This window comes from Mesoplodon bidens (assembly GCF_964165515.1).
Source record: "Mesoplodon bidens genome assembly, chromosome: 19".
NCBI classification, from domain to species: domain Eukaryota; kingdom Metazoa; phylum Chordata; class Mammalia; order Artiodactyla; family Ziphiidae; genus Mesoplodon; species Mesoplodon bidens.
This window is the reverse complement of record NC_138179.1, coordinates 21788974-21808933: the sequence shown is the minus strand read 5'-3', so window position 1 is coordinate 21808933 and position 19960 is coordinate 21788974. Positions and strand designations below refer to the sequence as shown.

Sequence of the window (19960 nt, the reverse complement as noted above, 5' to 3'; positions counted from 1 at the left end):
GACTCCAGTGTGCATGAGTTATTGAATCCTTACATACTCTTGTGATTTTGCAAATAAGCAAAGTGCAGCTCAGGGAGGCGCAGGGACTTCCCCAGTTGTAAGACCTAACTGAGGCAATGCAGTGTCGTCAGCTACAAATCACTGAAACAGATCTGGGTTTCAGCTGATTTTCTGGAACTAAAAGATATTGAAGGGGCCTCCTGGCCAGGCTGGCAGGATGCTAACCTGGGCCAGGCCTGAGTACATCCGGCCCATGGACTTATAGTCCAGGCCCTCAGAGCAGTTGACCACGATGACATATATGCCGAGGGCCTTGCCCAGGTCCTTGACGGTCTCGGTCTTCCCTGTGCCTGTGGGACCTTTGGGGGATCCACCTCGATGCAGGTGCAGGGCCGTGGTCAGTGTCATGTAACACCTGGGGATGGAGGACAGGACTCAAGCCAGACTCCTGGAAGCCTTAGCTCGGCATTCGCTGCCCCTACCCCAAGCCCCTTGTTTGCCTCCCCACGGCAGACCTGTCTGTCAGCGGGGTGATGACAAGCCGGCCAGAGTTACCCAAGTACTCATAACCATACTGGAACTGTGTGTTGGTCTGGCGGATCACACAGTCGTTGAGATCCTAGGGAAACAGGGCAGAGTAAGAGAGGGGCGGGCTTGGAGGAAGACAGAGAGCTGCAGCGATGGCTGACAGGAGGACTGGAAGCGGCAGGGGGGTTGCAGGGAGAAGACTGGGGGCTCCGTTTAGAGTTAGAAGGAGGGATGGGCTTACGGCCAAGATGGAAACTGGGGGTCACACTGCACGTGTCCAGCCCAAACTATTGCAGCAGCTGCTTGGGGTCTTTCTGAGTCCCGATCAAGTGACACCCAGAGTGGGCACTCCCTGGAAAAGTGCCACTTGCCACTCCTTACTTGGCAGATTCGAGAGAGAGTTACGAGCTGGATTAGGGTGCTGTGATAGACTAAGGGCTGGGTTGGGGTACTACTGTATTTAGAGAACATGAATTTAGTTAAAGCATTAGGATCGGGTTTAGGGTACGGGAGTGGAAAGCTGGCCCTTCGGCACCTTCTCCCAGTAGAAGCGCAGCTGGCTGAGCCAGTCGAAGGAGCTGATATCCATGAGGCCACTCTTATAAAGCTTCTCCAACACGTCCCGGCCGTGGACTTCTATCGTCACCAGAGCCACAATTTTAAGGCGCATGATCTTGGTCAGGTTCCCCCTGATGGCTTCCGAGTACTTATTCAGTATTGACACCTGCGGAACGAGGTGCCAGACAAGAAGGTGGCCCGAGCAATGCCACCAAACCCTAATCATGCCTCGTCCCAGCATCATTCCGCATCCAGCTGCAATGCTGACCCCACCCCCACTGCAGCTCCTGGCCCCCAACATCAGCACAGGGAGACGTACTTCTGACCCACCCAACCTCTTCTTGCTGGACGCCTCCCATAACGCACCCTCGTTCGGACCCTTTCCTGCCAGCTCGTCGCTAATTCTGGCCCAATGTATTGCCTCCTTCCTCCAGCTCTAACTCCAGGCCTCTCCCGTCCTGGCAGGGCTCCCCACCTGCTTCTTCTTCATGACCTTGAGGATTTTCTTGTCTCCCCGCTCCTTAGCTGTCAGCAGGCACTTGGTGACATCAGCCGTCCACTGGATCTGACTGGCAGTGATCACCACCTGGGGCACATGTAGAGGCTCTATTCCAAAACCCTGTCCCTGGCCACACACACAGCCCGGCTCCCAAAACCCAGCTTCTTCCGGGACCAGCTGCTACTCCTCTCACTACGCCTAAACTGCTCTGAAGGATGGGCACGTGCCCAAGTCAGGAGCTAAGGGTCCACGGTGCAGGCTTCCGGGGCCACAGCCCAGAACAGGGAGCAGGAAACCTGCCTTTTGTGCGACTTAAGATTCTGTCCTTAGGGACTTCCCTGGTGGTCCAGCTCTGCGCTCCCAATGCAGGGGGCCTGGGTTCGATCCCTGGTCAGGAAACTAGATCCCACATGCAGCAACTAAGACCCGATGCAGCCAAATAAATAAATAAATAAATATTTAAAAGAAAAAAAGAAGAAGATCCTGTCTTTACATTGGCTGCTTCCTTTCGGCTCGGTCCTCCTTGTTCCCTCATTTCCATTGACCCCAGCTCACCTGGCCAGCCCACTCCTTCACCCACTTGTCCCTCTTGTTAAGAAACTTCTTGAGGGCCAGGCGGCAGTTCCGGAGAAGGTCCCGGAGGGTCACCCTCATGGCCCGCTCCACATCGCCAAGCCAGGACTGGGGGGAGGTGAGAACAGGGTGGCTCACCCTCAGGGCCAGAATCAGGAGTCCCCAGAGTGAAGGTGCTTTGGAAACAGGACTCTGGGGCTTTGGGGCCCAAGAGAAGAGCAGGAGCTGGGAAGCGGCCGGCCTGCGTCCCTGAGGGAAATGGAGGCTAGGGGACAGACTGTGCGACTTTCAGGTGCAGGGTAGAGGTTAAGAGTTTTAGGAATGCCAGGTGGGAGGGCAAAAAGTGACAAATATCCCCTCACAGAGATGCCCTCTCCTCACAGAGCCAAGCAAACTTAGAAGAGTCAGCTTGCTTCTTAGGCCCTCGTTGCAGCTCACCTCCACAGGCCCTTCCAGAAGTACCGAGTGGAGGAAGTCAACATACTCGCCATCGCCCGAGAACATTCCCACCGCTTCCCATTTGCTGCTGGGTCCCCCGACCTGCAGAAACAGGAAGCTCTTGAGCCCTTGGAGGGTAATGTCTGCTCCTCCCCCCTCCCCTCTGTATTACCAATTCTAGAAAGTTCTGTCCCAGATACCCAGAATCATTATATCCCCCTCCTGCTGGGAGGGCACGGTCCCCTCCGAGGCCTTGAACACCTTGACGTCACCATCCCTCCCCTGTCCTCCTTCGCATCATGGCCACCTCTACTGACCTTCTGCATTCTCAGCAATTTGATGTTGTCAAAGCATTTTGTGAGGTGTGGCTGCACAGCCTCTGGGTTGCGGGACTGGCCCAGAATCTCCAGGAGGTCATCATTGGACAAGAAGTAGAAGCGGGGGAAAATATGGCGCTTGGTCTCTAAATACATATCCAGAGACTTCTGGATGTCTTCCAGGATTGTGTTCATTTCTATCAATGTGTCCAGGAGGCCTGGAGAAGAGAACAGTGAATGATATTTGGTGGCCCTTTTACCATTGCCCTGAGTAGATCTGGAGCCTCCAACTATATCCACTTTGCCAGCTCTTATTTATTTTTTTTTTTTTTTTGCGGTACGCGGGCCTCTCACTGCTGTGGCCTCTCCCACTGCGGAGCACAGGCTCTGGACGTGCAGGCCCAGCAGCCATGGCTCAAGGGTCCAGCCGCTCTGCGGCATGTGGGACCCTCCCGGACCGGGGCACGAACCCGTGTCCCCTGCATCAGCAGGCGGACTCTCAACCACTGTGCCACCAGGGAAGCCCACCACTTTGCCAGCTCTTGAGTGTTGGGGCACAGACTGCCATATGGTTTTTGGAAGCAGATGCAGTGTCCCCAGTCACTCTTTTCCCATCCTCTTCATTAATTCATTATTAAGTATTCATTATACACTATTGTACGCATTATACATTACGTATTAATTATACAATTCCATTAATATAACTACATCTCCCATCAGTCCTTTCCCACCAAAGAAGTGGGGCTCTGCCGATCATCCCAAGAGCTTCTGAAAATTAGAGCTTGTTCTGCACATAAACAATTCAACAAGTTAAAACATTAGATTTGGGACTTCCCTGCTGGTGCAGCGGTTAGGAATCCGCCTGCCAATGCAGGGCACAAGGGTTTGAGCCCTGGTCCAGGAAGACCCCACATGCCGTGGAGCAGCTAAGCCCGTGCGCCACAACTGCTGAGCCTGCACTCTAGAGCCCGTGAGCCACAACTACTGAGCCCATGTGCCACAGCTACTGAAGCCTGCGCCCCCTAGAGCCGGTGCTCCACAGAAAGAGAAGCCACCGCAATGAGAAGCCCACATACTGCAACAAAGAGTAGTCCCTGTTCACCACAACTAGAGAAAGCTCGTGTGCAGCAACGAAGACCCAATGCAGCCAAAAATAAATAAATTGAAAAAAAACCCCATTAGATTTAAATACATATCACATGCACACAATGAAAGGGGTTTGCAGTCACTGGGGTTGCCAGTGTCCCTAGTGACAGAGCAAAAAGAGCACTAGAGAGAATTCCCTGGCGGTCCAGTGGTTGGGACTACGAGCTTCCACTGCAGGGGGCGCAGTTCCGATCCCTGGTTGGGGAACTAAGATCCCACAAGCTGTGCAGCGTGGCCAAACAAACAAACAAACAAAAAGAGCACTACCGGGCTTCCCTGGTGGCGCAGTGGTTGGGAGTCCGCCTACCGATGCAGGGGACACGGGTTCGTGCCCCGGTCCGGGAAGATCCCACATGCCGCGGAGCGGCTGGGCACGTGAGCCATGGCCGCTGAGCCTGCGTGTCCGGAGCCTGTGCTCCGCAACGGGAGAGGCCACAGCAGTGAGAGGGCCGCATACCGCACAAAAAAAAAAAAAAAAAAAAAAGAGCACTACCTACTTGAGAATGGACTTGAGGATATGGGGAGGGGGAAGGGTAAGCTGTGACAAAACGAAAGAGAGGCGTGGACATATATACACTACTAAATGTAAGGTAGATAGATAGTGGGAAGCAGCCGCAGAGCACAGGGAGATCAGCTCGGTGCTTTGTGACTGCCTGGAGGGTTGGGATGGGGAGGGTGGGAGGGAGAGAGATGCATGAGGGAAGGGATGTGGGAACAGATGTATATGTATGACTGATTCACTTTGTTATAAAGCAGAAACTAATAAAAAAAAAAAAAGAGCACTAGATTGGGAGGCAGACGATGGCCATCCAAACTGCGGCTCTTTCACTTAATTAGCATGTCAATTAACCTCAGGGAGCTTTTACCTCTTTGTAAAATGGTAATAAGATCCACCTCAAAGAAGAATTCGAGATATAAAATAAAATGTGTTCACATTTGTAGGTTCTTGATAATGTTAGTTTTCTCCCAGCATTAGATTTTGATTAGCTTATCTCCTGGTCTTCCAAGTTTCTAGCTTTCTGAAGAAAGCATGGATGTCACAGAGTCTGAACTCTGAGGTGACCCTCAGGCCTTCAAGTACAAAGCCTACAGGCTGTTAGAACCTTTGAGCGACCACCTGAGTAGCCCCTGGAGACCACAGGGAGACCCGGTAGCAGTGGACAACACAGCTTTGTTCTGTGTGTTCAGCGAAGAGATGGCTCTGCTTATAAATTGTTCTAAAATGTAATTATGTCAATTATCTCAAATATTATTTCTAAAAATTTCATGTTGTCACTCAATTTTGCACATCCTAATACTTATATTTTACCAGAGTAATTGAATAATAATTTTTTTGATGTGTATACTTAAGGTTCTTGGGAAAATGAAGAATTGTTAGATTGGCCCTTGGCAAAACAAAGAGGTCTTCCGTACCCCATGCCAAAACTCTTCTCAGGACATGCACTGTAGGTACCCATCGCCAAACATGACTTCCTCATTCTTTACCCCAATCGAGCACAATCAACCAGACGTCACTATGTGTACATCTCTTCCCCATCCCCTTACCCAATCCCCATGCCTACCAAAATGTCTACATTAAAGACTAGCTAATCTGATAAACCAATTAAAGTCAAGGTAATAACAATAGCTCATAGTAACCAAAGGTTTTCTCTGTGCCATTTAATGTGACAAGTGCTTTATTTGCATTATCTCATTTACCTGCATCATCTCATCGAATGAACCAGCTAGAGAAGAAGAGTGATTCCTCGATCAGTGTTTCTTGAGGCACAGTACTAATAACTGAGCACTAACTTTATGCCAGACACTGTACTGAGTGCTACATACTCCTCTATTATCCTTACAAAGACCCTGAGAAATAGCTATCATTAACCCCACACACACTACAGGTGAGGAAACTGCAGTACGGAGGAAGCAAGCTGCCTGAGAGCACACAATCGGTAAGGCATGAGTCAGATTTTGAACTCAGGTCTGTCTGATTCCATATGCCATCCTCTTAACCACTATATTGTACTCTGCTCAAATATGTGTTGAGTTTAATTTACGGAACTACTATTTAATGCTTAGAAGAGGTGGTGGTGATGGTAGCACAGCCAGGTGCATTGGTCAATCTTTCAGTAAATGAAGAATGTGGCCATGACTTCACATACATATAGCACCAGCTGAGGTTACGTCAGGGCTCAGACCTGGATAATGGGTGCTCCGGAGAGCATTGGGGTCCTTGTTCATCCGGTCCATGATGTCTTTCCAGTTGCCGTTGACTTGGTCAAATAAGCCTGATTCATTGGGCAGCTGCTTGCGGATGTCGTCTCCTAGGAAGATATTCTGAAGGGCCAAACAACTGGCATGAGAGGCTGTTTCTCACACACTCTCCACACTCTGCTCCCTGCTCTCAGACCAGGAATGACAGTTGAGGAGAAGATAAAGAGCATCAGAACCAAAGGGCAAGATGCTCAAGTTCTAGAAGGAAACTTGGGATTGGGAGGCCAGGTATGTGGGTCCGAGAAGAAAAATGGAAAAAGAACACAGGCTTTTCAAGGAGGGGGCTGAAGATGAGAGGTAATAACCAAGAGTCAGATGCCTAGGTCCCAGGTGAAGAATGGCTTTAGAGGTGGGAAAACGGGGCCGATAACAGGGCAACTATCTAGGTCCTATACAAATAAAGGAGTCAAAACAGCAGGTGGGGGCTTCCCTGGTGGTGCAGTGGTTGAGAATCTGCCTGCCAATGCAGGGACATGGGTTTGGGCCCTGGTCCGGGAAGATCCCACATGCCGCGAAGCAACCAAGCCCGTGAGCCACAGCTACTGAGCCTGCACGTCTGGAGCTTGTGCTCCGCAACAAGAAAGGCCGCGACAGTGAGAGGCCCGTGCACCGCGATGAAGAGTGGCCCCCGCTCGCCACAACTAGAGAAAACCCTCGCACAGAAACGAAGACCCAACACAGCCAAAAATAAAATAAATAAATAAATAAAAAATTTAAAAAAAAAAAAACAGCAGGTGGGGGCTTCCCTGGTTGCACAGTGGTTGAGAGTCCGCCTGCCGATGCAGGGGACACGGGTTTGTGCCCCAGTCCGGGAGGATCCCACATGCCGTGGAGCGGCTGGGCCTGTGAGCCATGGCCGCTGGGCCTGCGCGTCCGGAGCCTGTGCTCCGCAACGGGAGAGGCCACAACAGTGAGAGGCCCGCGTACCGAAAAAACAAACAAACAAAAAAACAGCAGGTAGGGAGAGCTCAGGCAGTGAATCCTGACCTCTAGGTACATCCACTGACGCTGCACTGTGAGCACCATCTCAACAACTTCCAAAATGAGGGAGAGGCAGCATTCCCAGTGGTCTACATCCTTCTCAAAGGCCTTGACGAAAGGAGATGCCTTCATGGTAGACAGAGCCACTTGGTTATCTTCCAGTGCCTGAAATACTTCTTCTGTACCTCTGCGGTGGAAGGTATCAAAATCATAGTCCAGCCCCATCTGCCAAGCCTCGGTCCCCACTCTGCAGCCCAGGTCACACAGCCCTGTCTACCTGAGTTGGTGATGGCCCTTATCCTTGTAGGGGACTACGTCTAGCTGAATCACATCCCAGGTCTTGGCAATGTTTTGTAATGCCTGCGGAAAGAAATTGGGGAACAGATCAATCAGGTATTAAGTCCCCAAGGGTATTAGGAGCGGGGAGAGGCCATCAGATGATGAAAAGCTGGAAGCCTTTGTTTCAGGAAGCTTAGGAAATGAGGGACCATGGGAAAGGACTCTGTCGTACCAACTCTAGAGCCAGCGCTCTGGTTGCTGAGGCAGAGATCTCCCCAATTTTCTCCACATGCTGATCCATCCCAAGCTCCACAATCTGCTCCAAGGTGAAGCTTTCAGATTCCTGATCAAACTCCCGTTGGACCTCATCCCTGACCTGATCCCAGTGCCTGCAGCCAGGGACAAAAGGTCAGATCAGGACGCTGGAACACCAGAGCCTACTGGAAAGTATCAGCATCACTCCCCAATGGCTTTCTCCCATTGGGATATTATGATTCCGTGTATTTATTAATTCACGATTCAACAGATATTTACTAAATAGCCTCTAAAATACAACCTGAGGCACTGTGGAGAATACAGAGATTGAGGTGCTGACTCTCTGGAGAGGGAGTTAGGACGGATGGGTGCAGGTTCACTATAGATGATGTCCTGGGCCAGCTGCTTTACGCGAACCATTTCATTTTCATGGCCACTCTATAAATGAGGACCACTCTATACATGTTATTCCATTTACACATGCAGAAACTGAGGCTTAGAGAGGGTAAATAACTTAAGCAAAAAAAGCGGTTAGGTGATACTTAACTGCATAATACTTATTAGTGAAGCATTGCCAAAAACATTATGCTGGAGGCAATACCAAAGAAGTAAAATTACTTACTCCTAAATGAATAGATAGATAATTATTAAAACACCATTTATAAAATAGTTTATCCTAGCCTCAATGGTTTCAAAGCCCTCTTCTATCATGTGATAAATTCCAGATGCCCTAAAAGAGGTAAACTTGAAAAGCAAAATTATAAAGTATGAGAAGAAAGTATGGAGAGAGTGTGTCTACAACTCTGGGGTAGACGGGGTCCTCTTAAACAAGGCACAAAAGCAAAACTCCTAAAGGACAAAAGTTAGGCTTTGGGCTACAACATGCAAGTGTCTGTAGGACAGAAGTCGTAAAGCTTAGCTCTGACAGACGACATAACTCGAGGGCAGACGGAAGGGAAAGGGCCAGGAAGGCTGGAGAGCCCAGGACGACGTGACAGACAGAGGACGGCGGTGGGCTCTTGGGAAGCCTTCTTCAAGGCGCGTGTTGGTGAACAGAGGGGCAGAGAGAGCTAGGAACGCCATGGAGGGGACAACCGGGAGAACCAGGTGACGGCCAGGCCAGGGGGTGACCCTCAGGAGCCGAGGGGCAGCCTCACCGCTCTCGAAGGGCGGGGTTTCGCAGGTCCGAGATGAGAGGCATGGTCCTCTTGAACTGCTCTATTTTTGAGCGAGTGGTTTCAATAATCTCCCAGTTTCGGTCCTGAGCAAAAGCGAGAGGTGTCAGAAGGCGTGACCATCTTTCCCACATGGCCCCTTCCTCAGCCGGCCTGCCTGCGGCCCCCCACCCTCTCCCCACGCACCTTGTACTCTTTGGCCAGTCTGGTGAGGCGGCGAAACAGCCCGTGGGCCATGGTCTCCATGGCCTCCGTCTGCAGGGTTAGGAACCGGCCGGTCTTCCACTGGTTCCAGTTTTCCTCCCAGTCTCGGGTGATCTCCCAGACTTGCTGCAGCACGTCCAACTCCTTCGTGGCCAAGAGCAGACAGGTGCATTGAGTGATGTGACTCTCGCCCTCCTCCTCCCTGGCAAACACGCAGGGCCTCTCCTCCTCTCATTCTGAGAAGTTTTTCCCTCCTGGCAACATACAGCTGCCTCCTCAGTTCACATTTTTTTCCCCTCCACTCTCTTGTCTTAAGAGCGCCTCAGGGCAGTGGTTAAGAGTCCGCCTGCCGATGCAGGGGACACGGGTTCGCGCCCTGGTCTGGGAAGATCCCACATGCCACAGAGCGGCTAGGCCTGTGAGCCATGGCTGCTGAGCCTGTGCTTCTGGAGCCTGTGCTCCGCAACGGGAGAGGCTACAACAGTGAGAGGCCCACGTACCTCAAAAGAAAACAAAACAAAACAAAAAAAAGAGCGCCTCAGGGAACAAGCACATGAAAAGATCCTCGGACTTCCCTGGTGGCGCAGTGTTTAGGAATCCGCCTACCAATGCAGGCGACACGGGTTCGAGCCCTGGTCCGGGAAGATTCCACATGCCGCGGAGCAACTAAGCCCGTGTGCCGCAACTACTGAGCCCACGTGCTGCAACTACTGAAGCCCGTGCACCTAGAGCCTGTGCTCGCAACAAGAGAAGCCACCGCAATGAGAAGCCCGCACACCGCAACGAAGAGTAGCCCCTGCCTGTCATAACTAGAGAAAGCCCACGTGCAGCAATGAAGACCCAATGTGGCCAAAATAAATAAGTAAATAAATAATATTAAAAAAAGAAAAAGATCCTCCACGTCATTAGTCAGTGGGGACATGCAAGTCAAAACCACAGTGAGATACTTCACACCCACTAGGATGGCTAGAACCAAAAGTAAAGGGGGGACATGCTGGCAAGGATGTGGAGAAGTAGGGACCCTCGTACACTGCTAGTGGGAGAGTAAAATGCTGCAGCTGCTGTGGAAAACAGCTTGGAGGTTCCTCAAAACCTTAAACATAGAGTTACCATATGATCCAGCAATTCCACTCCTACGTACATACCCACAAGAATTGGGATCGGGAGCTCAAACAAATACAGGTACACGCATAGTCACAGCAGCACCACTTAACAGTAGCTAAAAAGTGGAAACAACCCAAATGTCTATTGACAGGTTAATGGATAAACAAAATCCATACAATGAAATATTATTCACCCATAGAAAGAAATGAGGTACTGACACATGCTACAACATGGATGATCCTTGAAAATACTACACTAAATGAAAGAAGCCAGACACAAAAAGTCACATATTGCATGCTTTCCTTTACACAGAATGTCCAGAATAGGCAAAACCCATGTTCAGTTGACCATTAAAAACCAGAGGGGTTAGGGACACCAACACTCTACGCAGTCAAGGGAACCTGTGTATAACTTATAGTCTGCCCTCCACATCCGCAGTTCATCCATATCCATGGTTCCCCATCCGTGGATTCAACCACAGATTGTGTAGTATTGTAGTATTTACTATTGAAAAACATCCGCGTATAAGCGGACCTGCTCAATTCAAACCCATTGTTGTTCAAGGGTCAACTGTAAGTAGAAAATAGATTAGTGGTTGACAGGGGCTGGGGGTAGAGGGAATGGGGGGTTACTGCTAATGGGTATAGGGTTTCTCTTGGGGGTAATGAAAATGTTTTAGAATTAGAGGTGATGGTTACACAACAATGTGCTAAACGCCACTGAACCGTTCACTTTAAAATGGGTCTTTTGTTACCTGAGTTTTCCCCCCATTTTTAAAAAAAAGCTCCTCGTGTACCCGTCTTCCTGGCCCCGGTTGTTTTCCCAGGCAGGTTGGGACCCACTCTCCTGCCTCCTGCCCCCTACCCTCGGTCACCACGAGGGCCTTGCTCGGCACACCACCTTCTCCAGGTTCTGCAGGTCCTTGGAGGCTGGCTGCTCGATCTTGAAGATGCCCAGGTTGTCACGGAGATTGTTTTCTTCCTCCCGCATGGCGTTCAGCATGGCCCGTACGTGGGCTATCTGCTCCAGGGCCGCCTGGTGCCCCACGTTGCTGGTGAAGGGGCCTGTGGGGAGTCCAAGGTGAAGTTCAGATTCCCACTCAAGGCCAAGGTCCCCTGAAAGGCCACCGTGGCTTGCCTACCTCTTTGTGGGTAAATCTCACTTCTCTCCTCCCACAAGAGAAGGAAAACAAGAGGGAACGCACTGAAAGAATGCATTGAAACTACTAACTGTGGCTCGAGAGTCAGAAATGGGTGGGACATGAAAAGTCAGTGTAAGAAAACTGGAGAGGCTATGAGCTGGGCTGCTGCCTTCCAGCCAAGACTCAGCGACAACAGGAGTGTCACCAACAGACGCGCCAGGCTCTTTCCCATGCTCAGCCTTGTCTGCACCTCCCCCAGGACCTAGGCTTTGAAAGACTGGGTCAAGACAAAGGGAAAGCCATGGGAGAGGTTGTGAGAAGGGTACCTTTGAATTCAAATTCTTCCAGAAGATTGTGTGCTTTCTTCTTGAAATCGTCAGCTGAGTGAATGAGGCCTGTCTTGAACTTCTCCTTGTGCCTCTTCAGCATTTGTTCACTGTCCAGCACAGCTTGCTGGAAGGCGACCCACTGCCCGCTGAGACTGTCCAGCATCTCCAGCACCTGGGGACATCACAGAGTGGAGGTGACCCATGAGCAGGAGCTCTGCCCATCCCACCAACACTTCGAAGAACTCTTTTCCGATCCTCTGGACCAGCATGTGTGTCCAAGTTCCACATGCAATGAGGCTCAAAGAAAACAAGCAGTTGCTGGGCCTGAAAGAGATCCTCAGGGTGACCCGAAAGATCATTCGAGTTAACTTTGGCTCTCAGAGGCTTTGAGGCCTTGGGCCTTCTTCCCCCGCTCACTTCTCTGCTCTCCCTCCTGACAGCCGAGGGTCTCCGATGTGGGGCGTCAGCGTCCCCGGCAACCTGGGGCTGGAATGGGCCGGGCTCGGGTGGGTGGGCCGTGCGCCTTAGGAACTCACGCTGTCCTGAACTGGCACCTCGTACTTCTCGAGGATGGTGAATTGCTCGTGTATGGGAGGGATCTGGGTCTCCAAGTTGGGCATGTCGTGCTGCAGGGTCTCCATGAGGTGCAAACTGACCCCCAGTTCCTCCAGCGTCTGGGGAGGGTGGCTGATTCTGCAGCGTGGGCGAAGAGAGCGTGGGTGGGCGGGCGCGAAGGCCGGGCCTACCCTCCCCCCTGCGCGGCCCAAGCCCACGTCCGCCCGCCGTACTTCTCTGCGTTCTCCTGCAGGTAGGTGTGCAGGTCCAGGAGGCGCCTGGCCGCCATCTCCTTGAGCAGGGCCGTGAACTTGTTCTGCCACTCACTGCAGTGCTGCACCAGCGAGAACTGGAGGTGCGAGCAGTCCAGCAGCACAAACTGGATGTTGAGGACCGTCTCCTCCTTCTGCACGTTATTAGCCACCTCTGTGTAGCTGAAAAGGCCCACGTCCCCGCTAGGACGTCTTTTTCTTGGCAGACGTGCCAGATGCCCTACCTGGGTGATATTTTCCTCCCAGCCAGCAGCGCTCAAGCATTCTTCTGCTCCCAGGTGTCTCCCGCTTCAACCCGTCCCCCAGCAGACAGCTGTGATCGTGTCATTTTCCCAACCGCTGCTTTCAGACTCCTCGGTTTGCATTCAAGGCTTTAGAGGCTCAGAGATCCGGGTGGAGTTCACATTGAGCTGCTCACTAGTTCTGTGCCGCCAGGCGGGTTATTTAACTGCTCTGAACCTCAGTCTTCTCATCTGTAACCTGGCGATGGTACCAGAACCCACCCTGCGAGGCTGCGGAGAGGATTAAGTTGGCTGCTGTACATATACCCCTCTGCTGACTTCCTTTCCGGATACTCACGATTTGGCGAACATGCTCACGTGGTCCCATCTTCGTGCTGTTGTCTCTGCCTGGAATGCCCTCCCGCTGCCCATCTCTGCCTGCTGATGTCCTACCCATCCTGAAAAGCCCCAGAGTCACTCCCTTCATCCACGTCCTCCTTCCCCCGATGCCCCCGGCTGAAAATTCTCTCTCCTTTCATCGAACTGCCCCGCATCTTGCATACCTGACTCACAGCGCTGATCACATGGAAGCTTGTATAAGAACACTGAGCACATCAGCACATGAGCGCTTCAGAGTTCACACAGTGCTTCTACATATACTTAACAGCCTCACAACCTTATGAGGTCGGTAGTATAACACCTATTTCACAGGAAACTGAGGCCCAGAGACTGTGAATAACCGGCCTAAGATGACACGACTAGTAAGTGGTGGAGCTGGGATTTCAACTGTCCTCAAGATGCCACAGCCACTGCTGTTTCAGCAATATTCTTATCTTCCCTACTGCACTAGAGCCCTTTGGGAGGAAAAAAACTTGTTCATTTCTTTGTTTTTAATTCCTCACAACCCGTCATAACAATGGTGTTTTTTGAACAAATGAATGAATGAATGAATGAATGAATGACTAGAGGACAAAGAGACGGGAGTTCATATCAGAATTTAAGAATCCTCTTCCATTTAACTCCCATCTGCGTTCTTAAAATGAAAGTGTTCACGTCTCTCACCTTTCAGATCCCTAGCATCTCTCCATTCCCAGCAGGACCCTGAGGTACTCCGCACCAAAGCAGCTTTTTCCCTAAATCTTGCCCAGCTCTTATCGGATCGCTATCCCCTTGAGAAACAAAGGTCCAGGGCCCTAGGTCCGGCGCTCGTCCTCTAGTTTCCTGCCCCTCCCCCAGCCTCCAGGTCAGACCTCCTCCTGCACTGCTCCGCCTCTTCAAGACAGACCCTCACAGCCACCTTTGCTCCTTACCGAGCAATGTCGGCGTCAAAAGAAGAGACCGGCGGGTTGAGGCGCTGGTATCGACGAATGAAAGAGTCCTTGTTGATCTCCCAGATCTCCCGGTACATGTCCCAGGTCTTGAGGTAGTTCTGTAGCAGGGCTGCGTTGTTGGTCATGCTGCTGCTGATCTGGGCCTGGATCTTCTTGATGTCCTTGTCCCGCTCTTCAAGACCCAGCAAAATGCTTCTCACTAACTTCCACCCCAGCCCAAGCTGCAGCCCAGCCCCTGGCCACTGCCCCAGAACCTCCCCTCCAACAGCACCTTCCCAAAGAAATACAGCTCAAACACGAGCATTAGAAAATGAAGGAGGAGGCCGAAAGTAAAAGAATGACTCTACTCTGTAGGATTCAGATGTCTCACCTGTTGGTGTCTAGGGCTCTTATAGCCCAGCCCCAATCCCAAACAAGTCCTTCCTGGTCTCCCAACCCCAAACCCCAAACCCCTTGAGCATCAGTCACCTAGTTTTTTTTGTTTGTTTGTTTGTTTGTTTTTGTTTTTGCGGTACGCGGGCCTCTCACTGCTGTGACCTCTCCCATTGCGGAGCACAGGCTCCGGACGCGCAGGCTCAGCGGCCATGGTTCACGGACCCAGCCGCTCCGTGGCACGTGGGATCTTCCCGGACCGGGGCACGAACCCAGGTCCCCTGCATCGGCAGGCGGACTCTCAACCACTGCGCCGCCAGGGAAGCCCCAGTCACCTAGTTTTGACCCCCCTCTGTGGCCCTTCTCCCTTCCCCAATCCAGCCCTTTGACCTGGGTTTTCCACCAGTCATGGAGATGACTGGCCCAGTACATCTGGAAACAGCCCTGGTCTCTCCTCCTGGCTCTGCCAGGTCCTAAGCTTTTGCTACCCCTGCACCTGGTGCCCTCCCACTGCCCACTCACCCACGATTGTGTAGATGGGCTCACGAAGAAGCTTGCACTTGATGAGAATTTCAGGGAGGTGGCAGAAGACAGAGATGGTGGAGAAGAGGTGGTTGCCAATGTCATTGACCACACTTGCCAAGGTCTGCAGAGTGGGTGAGAACTCGACCTGTGGGAGCACAGTGGAGAGGGCTTAGCACAGGCCCGGGAGGACACAGGCTCAGGACTGGGAAGGCTGGACACCGCAGAACCAGGCCTGGAGGCTGTAGGAGAAAGTCAGGGCCTAGAGCCAAGTATAAGGATTGACGGAAACTGGCAAATAACGTGTGATGGTTTCGGGGTGTTGGGGGCAAAGTGGTTCCCACCTGTGCCACACCTTCCTGCATGTCATTCTTCAAAATGACAAGGACTTGGAAGAGGGGGTTGGGGGTGGTCTTTCCATCCCCATTGATAGCCTTGGACAGTTCCAACAGTGACCACTTCACATTCAGGCGCAGGGCATCCTCCATCATGCGGTCCAGCCGAATCGTGTACAGCAGCCACTGCTGCTGAATCTGGTGGGAAGAGCAGGGGGAAGAGAACCCCTCAGGGGAGACAAGGCAGGTCCTGGGAAGTGAGAACCAGCCAACAGGGAGGGGAACGAGCTCGTTCAATAGAAAGACGGGACGCCGAGTCCTGAAGGAAGGAGGTTTGAAAGGCCGAAGGTTGGGTGAAGCCAAGACTAGAGCAGGATGTTTGAGAAGCACATGGGGGTTGGGGGGAGGGGAAAGACCAAGAGAAGGGTCTGATGGGACTGGGGGAGCTGAGGACCTGCCCACCCACAAAGCCCTGCCCACAGGACCCCCTACCTCGGGGCCATCGTTCTTGAAGACTTCATAGGAGTTGGTCATGATGGCCACCACATCGTGGTGCAGGCTCATCAATTTCTGCTGCACCGCTGCCCGATGCTCTCTTTGGTCCTCCTCAAATTCCAGGTCCCTGTACACCCGTTTGCCACTAATGCGTACCAGCAGTGTCTCTGACATCACTTGGGCTCGCCAGCCAATGGTCAGAGTGGACGCCTTGAACTCATTCACAATCGTCTGCACCTGGAGTCAGACCCCAGCCATGGGGGAGTTTCAGCTTGGGGATAGACCCTCTGGGCCTAATTCTATCCTCCCACTGTCCTCTAGCTAGAGTTGCTGACATTAAGAAAAAAAAACTTCCCTAAGCACACTTCATCTCTTTCACACGACTCCCTGGTCTCTCCACCACTACCCATGACTCAGGTATTAACTACCCACATGCCAGCCTTTCAGTCTGCCTTGCAGACCTTTAGGGTCTAATGACCACAGCCCACCTTGCTGGCGTGTACACGGCATTCTGTGATGAAGATGGCACTGGCCCCCTTCAAGGCCCAGTGCAGTTTCTTGAGTCCAGGGTGGATCTTCTTATCCAGGAACCGGATACGTTCTTTGAACAGGGCCTGCTCATCTGGGGACAGCATGGCAATAATCCTGCGCATAAGAGGAGACCGGTAGCTGACAGGGAGCTATCAGCTCTGACGACCTCTCCTCCACACCAGGACACTTGGTGGAGAACTCTGAAAGTTCATGATCCTAGGCTAGAGCTTTCCAATAAAACTTTCTGCGATGACAGAAATGGTCTACCATTCACGCTGCCTGGTACGGTAGCCACAAGCCACGTGTGGCTGTGGTGCCCTTGAAATGTGGCCTGTGCAAATGAGTCACTGAATCTTAAATTTTATTTAATTTCGATTAATTAACTTGAATAGAAATAGCCACATGCACCTATCGGCTGCCACATTGGACCGTGCAGTTCTAGACACCCAAACAAGACTGCCGGTCCCATCCCCTTGGACTTGAACTGGGCTGAGAAAGGTACCCAACCCCGAGCTAAGCCCCACTCCAGAGATGAGTACAAAGGGTATTAAGAGGAGGGCCAGCATGGCCTTGCTTGGTTCAATGAATCTTATGTTGTTCTGGGCCCATAAGCCTAACGCCATCAACTTGCTTCCTAGAGAAGTCACCCAGGCCGACCGTATATATGGTCCAAGTGCCCAGTGGGGTGGGAGGGGACGTGGTGTCTTTTTGCTCTCTACTCTAAAGCTAGAAGACAACACTGAAGGGGACAGGAATAATCGTAGGGCCGTACGAGAGAGCACGGGAACCTTTTTTTTTTTTTTTGAGATGGACAAAATGTGAAGGACGCACACTGTAGGAAATGGACAACATCATGGGGCGCGTAAGATGAAGAGGGAGCATGAAGTGGCATTCAGGAGGGCTGCAGCGAGGGCCCCACCTGTTGTAGTCCCGGGCAAGGAGCAGCAGGTTTTCTCGAAGAATGCGCAGGTCCTCGGCGTGCCCAGCCACATTCACCACGTAATGGGGCGTCTCGAAAAGCAGCCGCTCCCAGTGGTCGGCCTCCACAAAGAGGATCAACAGGGACCTTGGGGAGGAAGAAAGGCAGAGCAGCTGCGGGGCCGCCCAAGGGCGTAACCCGGAACCAACACCCAACCAAGAGGTACAGGGCTGGGGCGCATGGAGACCCTTAAAGGTAAGCAATGAAGCAGAACCTCCAAGTAAAGAAGGCGGACTGGACACGTTGACTTTTGCTCCCCTCCCCAAATAACCAAAATAACAGTAAAGGGGGGTTTTGCGTGTCTAAGGCATAAGCCCACAAATACAAGAAGACAGCAACCGAAAACATCTGAAAGTGGAAAAGCAGATGGATAAGGAGGAGAGGAGTGCACAGCTGGCGCTGGAGACAGCGGGGAAGCCTCTTTAGAGGCCTGGGGACGGGTGTCTCCAAGTATCTCAGGAAAGGGGTTGAGGTGGGCCTATAACAGGAACCAGCAGTTGAAAGTTTAGGAAGCAGCTCTACCCATGTTCCCTCTCCTACTCTACGTAGTTAAGCAAGTTGCCCTCCCTCACCCCAGCCTAAGACTGAAGGCTTCTTGTCTCAGGAGGCAGTGCAGAGACAAACAGAGGGTCTTTGGACTGGGGAACCCCGGGCCCAGTTGAAGGAGAGAGTAATACACTGGGAGCAGGGGTGGTGAGTCACCGTGAACACACTGAATGTTAAGATCCCCGCCTCCCTTTCCTGCCCAGAAACCAGCACTCTGGCGGCTGGAGCTATACCCTCTGGAGCAAAGTTTGAAAGATGGTTCTCTGTGACCTCGGACCAGCCTAAATAGAAAAGTCCCACAGATGATGACCTCTGGAGTCGCCAGGAAACAGCGCACACAGACAAGCCTGCAGTGAGGCTGCCAGTTGAGAAGCCCCCCTTTTCCTGCTCAGCAGAGCTGCCAGTCAGCTTTCCAGCCCCTGTCCCTTAAATATGGACAGACAACCAAGGGTTACAGAACACTGGTCTCTGTCTTTCCTAGCACAAAAGGTGGGAGTCAGAACAAACAGAAAAAAGCAACCAGAAGGGAAGGAGAGGGGACAGCGGTTGTGCAGAAAGAAGACAGCCCACCCTCAAAAGAAAAACAAACAAAACCACCTCGAACATCCTCAGAGAGAGATAAGAGACAAAAGAGCATCCGTGAAACAGAAACAAGATGCTAGAAAAGGGACACCAAGAGGGCTCTTAGAAGTTAAAAAATGAGAGCAGGAAATTTTTAAATCAAAAGAGAGATATAGGGCTTCCCTGGTGGCGCAGTGATTGAGAGTCCGCCTGCCGATGCGGGGGACACGGGTTCGTGCCCCGGTCCGGGAGGATCCCACATGCCACGGAGCGGCTGGGCCCGTGAGCCATGGCCGCTGAGCCTGCGTGTCCGGAGCCTGTGCTCCGCAACGGGAGAGGCCACAACAGTGAGAGGCCCGCGTACCGCAAAAAAAAAAAAAAAAAAAAAAAAAATCAGCCTGGGGAATAATTTTTGTAAAATATTTTCTGATTTGTCCTCAGACAAGTGGTCAGGCAGTAGAGGTAGGACAGGGAAGCTGGCTGGGTTTGGTGCTGACAGTCCAGAATGAACCGGCAAGATGGAGAAAGTGCCGTCAGAGCAGGAGAAAAGGAGGAAGAGGAAGTCCCATACACAAAACACGGACAGACGCCAACGTCCCCTGTCCTGCTCTGGAGAAGTCCCACTACACAGAGGAGTCTGCTACATACACAGCAATAACACAGCTCTTTTCAGCCAGGGTACAGACGACATCTGGAATATGTTTGTGTTAAGTACTATCTGTAAGGCTGGTCTGGCTGTAAAACCTGGTAAAAGCCAATTTGGACTTCAGAGTTCAAATATTTGGGATATAAGGTGGGATAACAAAACCCCTTGTGAGATAAAATAGGTGCCATTAGGGACTGGAAGGCTCCCAGAATGAAGGGAGAGTCAGGTAATTCTGAGGACAATCAGGACATTTGAAGAGCGTGCTTATTTCAAGATCTTATCTAGACCATGAACACAAAAAAGTAAACCTGATAAAGTTATCTGACCCTCCTTGGAGCCTTCATACATTTTGGAAAAGCTGAAACTGTCTTGGATGTCTTTACTGGTTTAATGAGCCCAAACTTTTCAAAATCCTTCCCCGTGATCATAGCTTTTTTTTTCCCCCCATACATTATTTACTGGATTGAGGTAGTTTATCATAAAGCCACAAAAATGTAAAGCAGCTTAAAACAGATCTCTCTAGACAACAACTGCCAAAGGATGGGGGTAACTCTTCTCTCTGGAAGAAGTGTTTTAGCCATTATTTGGGTTTTGGCTAAACCCAGGCCATAAATATTTGGCCCAAAGTTGTCTTGTTAAGCTCTACTGTAAAGATTATGCAATGGTGTTTGAGATAAATATCCAATGTGTCCCTCGACAAGAGATGATCACGGCAGACAGAAAAGTTGTCTCCTAAGTTTATCCTTGCTATGTGGGCACTAAGCTCAAACATCAGGTGGACATACCACTGTGGGGGGAAGGGAACAAG

The 19960-nt window shown here is 51.5% G+C and overlaps 1 protein-coding gene across 1 annotated transcript in view; it reads right to left on the bottom strand.

Annotated features, from left to right (window-relative positions):
• Positions 1 to 19960, bottom strand: part of DNAH2 (dynein axonemal heavy chain 2) — an 89302-nt gene that overhangs the window by 43712 nt on the left and 25630 nt on the right. The window contains exons 14-36 of the mRNA XM_081220076.1: positions 17340 to 17486; positions 16378 to 16534; positions 15887 to 16126; positions 15404 to 15592; positions 15060 to 15207; positions 14145 to 14337; positions 12575 to 12775; positions 12323 to 12479; positions 11784 to 11958; positions 11217 to 11380; positions 9195 to 9356; positions 8991 to 9094; positions 7811 to 7967; positions 7577 to 7659; positions 7306 to 7486; positions 6243 to 6381; positions 2914 to 3131; positions 2597 to 2698; positions 2141 to 2266; positions 1562 to 1672; positions 1064 to 1252; positions 516 to 619; positions 226 to 415 (exon numbers count right to left, since the gene is read on the bottom strand). Of these exons, the coding sequence (XP_081076202.1) occupies positions 226 to 415; positions 516 to 619; positions 1064 to 1252; positions 1562 to 1672; positions 2141 to 2266; positions 2597 to 2698; positions 2914 to 3131; positions 6243 to 6381; positions 7306 to 7486; positions 7577 to 7659; positions 7811 to 7967; positions 8991 to 9094; positions 9195 to 9356; positions 11217 to 11380; positions 11784 to 11958; positions 12323 to 12479; positions 12575 to 12775; positions 14145 to 14337; positions 15060 to 15207; positions 15404 to 15592; positions 15887 to 16126; positions 16378 to 16534; positions 17340 to 17486 (3637 nt within the window). The remainder of the gene's footprint in view (positions 1 to 225; positions 416 to 515; positions 620 to 1063; positions 1253 to 1561; positions 1673 to 2140; positions 2267 to 2596; positions 2699 to 2913; positions 3132 to 6242; positions 6382 to 7305; positions 7487 to 7576; positions 7660 to 7810; positions 7968 to 8990; positions 9095 to 9194; positions 9357 to 11216; positions 11381 to 11783; positions 11959 to 12322; positions 12480 to 12574; positions 12776 to 14144; positions 14338 to 15059; positions 15208 to 15403; positions 15593 to 15886; positions 16127 to 16377; positions 16535 to 17339; positions 17487 to 19960) is intronic.